Source organism: Vulpes vulpes, chromosome 16 (genome assembly GCF_048418805.1).
Source record: "Vulpes vulpes isolate BD-2025 chromosome 16, VulVul3, whole genome shotgun sequence".
Taxonomy (NCBI): domain Eukaryota; kingdom Metazoa; phylum Chordata; class Mammalia; order Carnivora; family Canidae; genus Vulpes; species Vulpes vulpes.
Window position 1 is genome coordinate 11,954,265 of NC_132795.1, and position 9,017 is coordinate 11,963,281.

The 9,017-nt window shown below is 35.2% G+C and overlaps 1 protein-coding gene across 4 annotated transcripts in view; it reads left to right on the forward strand.

Moving 5' to 3' along the window:
- Positions 1-8,445, forward strand: part of ERBB4 (erb-b2 receptor tyrosine kinase 4) — a 1,095,199-nt gene extending 1,086,754 nt beyond the window's left edge. For all 4 annotated transcript variants that reach the window (XM_072742096.1, XM_072742098.1, XM_026002035.2 and 1 more), the window contains one exon: positions 109-8,445. In XM_072742096.1, the coding sequence (XP_072598197.1) occupies positions 109-554 (446 nt within the window). In that variant the 3' untranslated portion in view covers positions 555-8,445. The remainder of the gene's footprint in view (positions 1-108) is intronic.
- The last annotated feature ends 572 nt before the right edge of the window (positions 8,446-9,017 follow it).

Genomic DNA, 9,017 nt, shown 5'->3' on the forward strand with positions numbered 1-9,017 from the left:
TCCATGGCTTTATGATTCTGGAGAAAGAAGCTAACCATCCTGCATTACCTTCTTCTGATTAACATTTTCCAGAAAGTAGATACTAACTGATATTTTTGCATTCCTCAGAATACTTGAACCCTGTGGAGGAGAACCCTTTTGTTTCTCGGAGGAAGAATGGAGACCTTCAAGCTTTGGATAATCCCGAATATCACAATGCTTCCAATGGTCCACCCAAGGCAGAGGATGAGTATGTGAATGAGCCACTGTACCTCAACACCTTTGCAAACGCATTGGGGAATGCCGAGTACCTGAAGAACAATGTACTGTCTGTGCCAGAGAAGGCCAAGAAAGCATTCGACAACCCTGACTACTGGAACCACAGCCTGCCACCTCGGAGCACCCTTCAGCACCCAGACTACCTGCAGGAGTACAGCACAAAATATTTTTATAAACAAAATGGACGGATCCGGCCTATTGTGGCAGAGAATCCTGAATACCTCTCTGAGTTCTCGCTGAAGCCAGGCACTGTGCTGCCTCCTCCACCCTACAGACACCGAAATACTGTGGTGTAAGCTCAGCAGTGGCTTTAAGATACAGACACACCCACTCCAATTTCCCTGCCGCCTCTCTTTCTCTTGTGGTCTTCCTTCTATTCCCAAGGCCAGTAGATTTGACACTTCCCAATGGAAGATATAGAGATGCAATGATAGTCATGTGCTTATCTAACTTGAACACTAGAAGGAAGAACTGAAAGAGAAAGACAGGAGGAACCACACTGTTTCTTCATTTCTCTGCATGGGTTGGTCAGGAGACTGGAACAGCTAGAGAAGGACCAGCAAATAAAAGGCAATACTGCCTGCTGTCAAGCTAGTTCTCAACGTTTTCTCTTTCTTCTTTCTATTTTTTTTTTAATGCAGATGCCTGAAAGACCCATGCTATCTGTTCCTATCTGTAGGAACTGATGTGTGCATTTACACTATCCTTGGAAATCATAATGAAGTTTCCATTAGAACAAAAGGATAACCTTTTCTATAACAAATGGGAGTAACTGAAATTGAAAATCCAGTTTCCTTTTCCAACAGTTTCTATCCTAACAAGCAAGAATGGCCAACTCAGCTTTCATAATTTTTTAATCTCTCTAAAAGTTATAACTAGTAATTATGTTTGGAGGGATTTTTTTGGTCTTTTTGTTTTGTTTTGTTCTGACAGCTTTGATCTGTCTCTTTATATTACTTTTACCTCCCTATATTTTGACTTTAATTTCTAATTGCAAATATTTTTACATCAAAGTTTCTTATGTGTTGCTATAAATTGACAGAATTGTAAAAAAATATTTTATTATGGTGAAATGACCATTATTTTAAATATATAGCCTTTAAAATAGAAGGGGAGGCCAAGATATTAGTTAAGTGTAACATCAAATCTAACTCTCATGTTTTACACTATGGAATATGTACCCCCACATCCTTTACATTCTTCAACATTTTCTTCTCCATGAATGACAGTACTTGATAGGCAGTTGGTAGTGTAAAGAGTAAATGGGAAACTAAGAGACAGTTCTATGTGGTTCATGAAAACTACTGACACTTTCAGGGGTGGTCCAATGGGGAATCCATTGAACTGGAAGAGACACTGGATTGGGTATGTCTACCTGGCAGATACTCAGAAATGTAGTTTGCACTTAAGCTATAATTTTATTTGTTCTTTTCTGAACTCCATTTTGGATTTTGAATGAAGCAATATGGAAGCAACCAGCAAAATAATTTAAGTACATTTTTTAAAAGAGCTAAGATAAGGAAAGACTGTGGAAATGCCAAACCAAGCAAATTAGGACTTTGGAACAGTATCCAAGAGATTATGGTGAGAGGGCCAGCACATTATCAACAAGTGATATCACATTTGCTACGCAAGAAAAGTTATCCAGTTTGTATACTCCATGTGAAGGAATGCAAGTAAGGATTGGCTTGACTCCATGGAATTTCTAGTATGAGACTCTATTTATATTAAGTAGAAGGTAACTCTTTGCACATAAATTGGTATAATTAAAAATACACAAACGTTCACAATTTATAGATAGGTTCTTGGGTCAAAAGTTGTAAATAAACATGAAAAATTTCTCATGTAATTATTTTAATATCCAACATACTAATCTTTTGATACTTTGTATAATAGTACTTTCTTCAAACACATCATCCTAGTTCTAGAGCCATCTTTTTATGTATCATTTTAAAAGAATACCTACTGAGTTAAGATGAGCAATGGGAACAAAATGGTAGGAATGAGTCTCCAGGAACAAGAGGCCTAAGGTCAATAATTAGGAAAATCTGGTAGTTTCTCTTTTCTAGGAAAATATGCTTGGAGAGTCATTTGGATTTAAAAAAAAATTTTCGTCTGTTAAAATGTTGGCATCAAATTCAAGTCTATCACAAAAAAGAAAGCAATGAGACTAAAAATCTCCATTGGTAAAGCAGAGGGTTTACAGAGAGAAAAAAATGCAAAGAAATCTAGGTTTCTGCCTATTTTGAAAAAATAAGTGAATCCATCTATTCAACTCCCTTATTTTTTCAACTGGTATTTATTTAGAGTCTACTAAAAGCACTGTGTATGTGGGGAACATCAACATAAATGCAATATTATCCCTAACTTAATGATTTTAAGTCAGTTTATTTGGAATGACATTGAATTTCCCCATAAGTTCAAGGAATAAGATTTTATGGACTATTTTGTGAGCAGTCATCATAAAATCAATTGTTTGTTAAAAGATCTCCTGTGAACTCATTTGGAACATGAATTAAACAACCTGCAAGTTACTGAAGTTGACAAATAGGATAGTTTCAATGTTATCATCCAAACAGGAACTGGTAGAAGGATATTGCCTCACTGACTAATTGGCCTGTCTGGATTCTAATTTGACCATTAGGTCAACAGTGGGTGTTGGTCTTTGGCCAAGAAATTTGGAGGTGTCAGGACTGGTTTCTTACTAAGTTATGAGAAATAAGGTAAGCTAAAAGAGTGAAGAAGAGCAAGGGAGCAGTTTGTCAGATCCCTGCTAGTGAGGTTCAACTATCAACTTTTCTGGGTTGAAGACATAGAATGACTTAGGGCCTACAGCCCAAGAGCTTTCAACTCTCCCACCCATTCAGAGGAGTCTCCAGAGAAAGAGACCTCACATCAGTTCTTATGAATATTTGGATATAAACCTCCTTTTCTAGATAAATCTCTACCAACTTACCATGGACAGCACCCTTGTTGGATACTAGTGCTTGATTTTTTTTCCTTCTGATTTCCAATATTCATATGGTTTCTACTTGGATATGGAAAAAAGAATCATTTAAGAAGGAAATAAATTTTTATTTTTATTTTTATTTTTTTTTTTACTGTTAAGGTAATAGAATGTATTCAGTGAATGTAGTTTCCTTTATTTTAAGAATAAAATCCCCTTACACATCAGGTAATCTACCACTAATAACTAGAGATAGATGCAAGTATAATTCAAAATGACCCAAAATGCTTCACAAAAATACTTTATTATTCCTTTTGAATGATTTCTGTAGTACATATTTTATTTCAGTTGTTTTAGGATTTCTTTCTTTTTTCTGTCCCCCTGGAAAAATATATTTCAAAGTTTATGAAAGGAAGAAAAAAAATACAGTTTTATCTGTTCCAAAAAAATAACCTATTCAATCCAATAGAGTGAAATTTTAAAATGCCAATTGAAGGCTGCAACGTGCATCCGAATATCAAATCCCAGAGCCTAATTGTATCAATGCAAATATGCAGAACCAATTAAGTCAATTTGAGAAAAATTGGTACTAAATTTACACAGACTGTATTTTTTTTATTAAATCACCAGATTTTGTAGCTTATACCTATCTTGGGAAATCCAACCTCCAGATAAGGGAAAACTGTATAGCTAAATGGTTGTTTAAAAAACCATTCTTTAGTTCTTAGATGAGAAAAGATGTTCTCTAAACCAGAGTAGACCCAGAACCACAAAGCATCCTGCACCATAAAGAGAGGTGCTTGGACTACTGAGTAACACTTGGTCTTCCAAATTATAGCAGCACAGGTTAGGGTGAGAGTTCTCTCTCAAGTAATATTCTTGAAATAGAGTAAAAAACAATGCAAACTCAGATTTTATTAAAATATACAATCTTAGTAGATCATGAAGAACAACCTTAGTAGATCATGAAGAACAACCGATTGTTTGTATACAGAGAATCAGAAGAGATAGCGCTCTAAGTGTTATAATGTATGTGTTAATACCTTCTAAAAGTAGGATGTGACAAAAAGATCGTGCATAGTCCTGATGCCGAGGTCAAATCAGTAGAAGGTCTGTGAGGTTCTGCTGCTAGATGAAGTCTGAGGGGCTATCAATATGCTTTTTGAAGTGTCAACATGAAAAGAAAAGTGAAATTGTTTCAGCCCGACAGGGAAGGATGTAAATACATGTTTTCTAGAGCTATCTAACCCTTGTTTCAAAACTTGAATTATTCATCCATCTATAAATGTTGATTATTTAACTAGTATGTAGTTCATAAGGTAATAGAAAAGGTGATCATGAGAGCATGTATATAACTGGGCAAAACCATGATAATGCTGTAAGATGTAGATTTAGTTAGGTTATCAGATATTAAATGATTTTAATATTATTAAATAAATCAAACTAGAAAATTAACCACAAAATATTATGTAACAAGATAAAATGCAGGATAATGAAAATGTAGGATGGATTTTGCATAGTAAAAAATAAGTTTGCCATTTAAAATTGTTATTTGTTAGATTTAGCTGAAAGTAGACATATAAAGAGCTGGTTCCACTTGTGAAAACTTGCTTTAAAGCATTGCAATCAAATTCTGTTCTCATTCTCTTATTCTTTTAATTGTATTAAGTGTAAAGAGAAAAAAAATTAATTTGTATTGCAAACACCACGTTGCAGAATTTAACAGGCAAATAGGTTACATGACGTTAAGCAAGAGGTCTTCAAAACGAAGTAAAGGAAATGTAAATGTTCTATTACCTTATGCAGAGACAAAGATTGAGTGGTGCCATTTAGTGAACAAACAAAATACATTTAACTTATGAAATGTCCCTTTTTTCTCATGATACCTTCCCATTTCCAGAAACAAAAAGAAGCAATTAGTTAGCAATATTCTGATAAATAATGCTAAACCAAGCATTTCAAACTGTGGTTATTTCCATTGTTTTGAACTTTAGTTAATAGACCAGTGATTTTTAATATTGCAAACGAGAAGTCCAGCTGTATAAACTTCTGGTCATTAGAAAGCCAGATAAACTAACTTCTACCGTATATGCCAAGGGCAAGAAAATTCTGCTGTGCCTCTCATTGTGTATATGGACTTTGAAAGGCAGCCTTGTACCCATGTAGACACGTGAAGGCAAACTCCTGTCTCCTGATTGCCATTTGCTAAAGAACAAATGACATTATCCAGATGTAAATTAGGCGTGATTTTAAAATAACATTTATCTTGATTTTACTAATATTACAACTGGGGCCAGTTTTTATACTTCTGGGTAGAATGGATACAATTTTTTTCTAATCCCAGAGACGCCTTTGCAAGAGTAGTTCTCTCCATACTTACAAGCATGAAGCTGTTGTGGGCACCATGTTGGGTCAGGAACACTTGCATTTGTATGGACAAATGGCTTTTAACACCATGGACGGCTTCATTCTTTTCATTAAAAGGCAAGTTTCTATAAAAGAGTAAAAACTTCAGACACTGTTCAAGTCCCACTGCTTTTGTAGAGGTACAAAAATGTAGGATGTGGTCACTTTTGCAGACTCCTGCCTCACCTCCTTCCAGCCAGGTGATATTTTGGGCAGAAGAAAATGTTTCTCTTTCAGTTATGAGCTGAAAACACTCTAAGCCCCAACTTGTTAGGGTAGTTTTATGCTTCCCTTGGAAATTACTGTCTAATGACCAGCTTTGCAAGTAAGTGATTATCTTGTTAGGAGTCACAGAAAAATTAATTTCTCTAGACCTCAGAGAAAAATACCACCCTTCCTCCTTTCCCCATTGGCACAACCACCTCTGTTCTCTTCACTTTACAACCTTCTTCAAAGTGGCCCTGTTGAGGCTGTCCCTCTCTGAAGCCATAGTGGATCTCTGAGGTCCCACACATTGCTTTGTGAAACACTGACTTAGCCTCTGCCCTCAAATGCCTGACTTTTCTATAAACGATTCTAGCAAAGTGGACGCCGTTTAAAATACTTCTCAAATAAATTACTGCACAGAGTATACTTTCTGATATTAAAATTACTTTTCTCCATAAAGATCAATTCTCTCACTATATCCTTCTCTGCAGGAATCTGAGTCGAGTCAGCCCTGTGACGAACCTTGAAACTCACATATGTGCACATACCCTTGGTAGGTCTTAGATTTAATCTTTTCATAAAAAGCTTACATGCAATGAGAAGTTAGTTTTGCCAGCAAATTAACTTATTTACTTTACGTATTTATTTTATTCCTGATCGCAAATATTTTACAGCTGCTGTAATTTTTTTCACAACAAAGAGTCTTATTATCATAAAAGTAAAGGTTATTCAGCTTTGAGAACCACCTGTAATCCTCCATTGGATCATTCATCTATCTGATAAATATATAATGAGGGCAGTTTCACTGCAATGAAAATCCATGTTGTCTGATAAGTTGCCACTTTTTTCTCTACTTTTGATCTTTAAGGACTTTTTTATTTCAATGCTCTAACAAATCTCACCCATATCATGAGAAGTGGTTATATTTGTACAAATATACAAATATAAGAAAACAAAGTTTCATACCTGTAGGCAACAGTCTGACTTGTCCAAACCACTTTGCCTTTACTGCGATTTTTATTCCTAATATGTAGATGTTTTCCCCCTAGCCTGCGGCTCTTGTGAAGGAAATCAAATCATACCTCCTATATATTGACATAACCTGGTTCTCGAGTATCATTTCCAGATTCTTCCGTTAACGGGGGTTGTACCTTTTCCCTAATGTGAGAGTCATTTTCCTGTATATTTCTGGATCTCTCAGGGGCTGGGAGGGGGGAGTGAGGGGACTACACCATAGCACTCCAAGAACCCTTTTGGGATTACTCCAGTAATCAAGTATGGAAGTTATTTTCTAAATGTAGATATGTAAGCTGTTCTTTTAAAGTAAGGTACTTTGAAAAATGTAGCATAAACTGGTACTGCTGTTAAATGGGTCGATCATAAAACTGAGCAGCTGTGTGAGGGCAGCTAACTTTGAATGCACACCTCACTGGCCGGTGTGTCTACATCTCCTGTTGTGAGCACCAGGGACTCTCGCATTGCTGCATGTCAAAACTGCATCTTTACATGGTATGACTAGCTGTTCATCTCCTTAGGCACCATTACAGCAAGATCAAACAAAAATGAGATCGGTCTGCAAGACAACTCATAGCACAAAAAAAACTTAAGTCATGTTAAATCTTCACTCAAACACTCATCTCATACAAGCATCCAAGTAGTTGACTAAGCTCAGTTCAGGTGATAAAGGGAGACATTTTACCGAAAAGGCAGAGGCTTAAGGTATTATATACATTTGTATTCATTTCCTTACGTTGTTCTTAACTTGCAAACAGAAAACAAGCCCTCTCTCTTGTGAAGTATCTTCAAAGGACAGGGGTGCAAAAATACCTAGCTGGTAAGCCATCAATGTTTCATTTAAATCCCGGTGTTCAAAGTTAGCTGCCTTTTTGAAATAAACAAACAAACAAAAAAAATACTACTGTATGTTTGAAAATGTGAATAGTATTTTTATAGCTTGTTAAAGACATGGCTAGTTGCATTTGTAAATAAGGGTAATGTTGCTTTGATTTTCTTTTGTGGACATCTTTATTTGGGACATAATGTCTTTAGGATTGATTTGTATATAAGTAATTGGCTTGTGATTGTTTCCTTTTGGTTGGAAGTTATCATTTGACATTACTTGTGATTCTGTGTTCAGCACTATTGTGACGTGTTCAACCTCTGCACTCGCTTACACAATAGGATATGCCAATTGTGTGTGGTGTAATGTTATTTTGATTTTTTTTCTATTTTATCTATGAAGGATTATGCACTTAACACATACTAACTTTTTTAATGTTAGGTATATTTTTAGTATAATTTCCCTTTATTCTTTCTTCTCCGCCAACCCTTCACCCCATTCTACTTTCCTTCCCCCACTTTCTGTTGTTATTTGAGAATGAGGGACAAACAGTATTTTAAATTTCTGTAATTAGGCTTTCAGTTAGTTCTCAAGGATCCTTTCTTGGCTCTTGGGAAAGAATTGTACCTGTACAAGGCAATTATAGAATGCGACCTGCTTTGCCTCATTCCGTACTGATCATCCCAGCTGAACAATTTGAAAACTGTTCTGCCTTTTTGTTACATGAATCTGTCAGAAATATATTTTTAATTTAATATAAATGAAATTCAATAAAATATGAAACAAATGTTCTCTTTTGTGTCAGAAATTTGTTACAAGAAAAACCAATTAGGAAAGAAGAGGATTTGTTCTAGATTTAATAATTTGAAGATGTGACTGTGGGCTTATTTTTTCCACATTTATGAATGTCATTAATTATTCCTTGGAACTCTTTGGTTGTTTGGAATGTGATACATTCCTTATATTTTTGCCATCTAGTGCATATGCCTACTGATGTGTACAGACTTACTCCTCTGTGCAGACTATGCTTAAATAACTGGTTGGTTTGTTTTCTGAGAATAAAATATATATATATATTTATAAATATATTTTTATATATATATAAAAAAATATATATATATATTTGGTAGGTTGTATCCAAATAACAGTAACATTTTGTTATAATATTTTTTTCTTTCTGCCCTCTTTTCAATTTACTCAAATGGTTCCAGCAAATCTTTTGTTAGAAAGAATATCAAAAATCAAATGTTAGTACCATGCTTACAGAGAAGAGGGAATGGGTCCATAAATAGTCAACGAACTGACTGCTGATTTGAGATAACCCCACAAAAATGTGTGAGAGTAATTTTAGAGAGACTG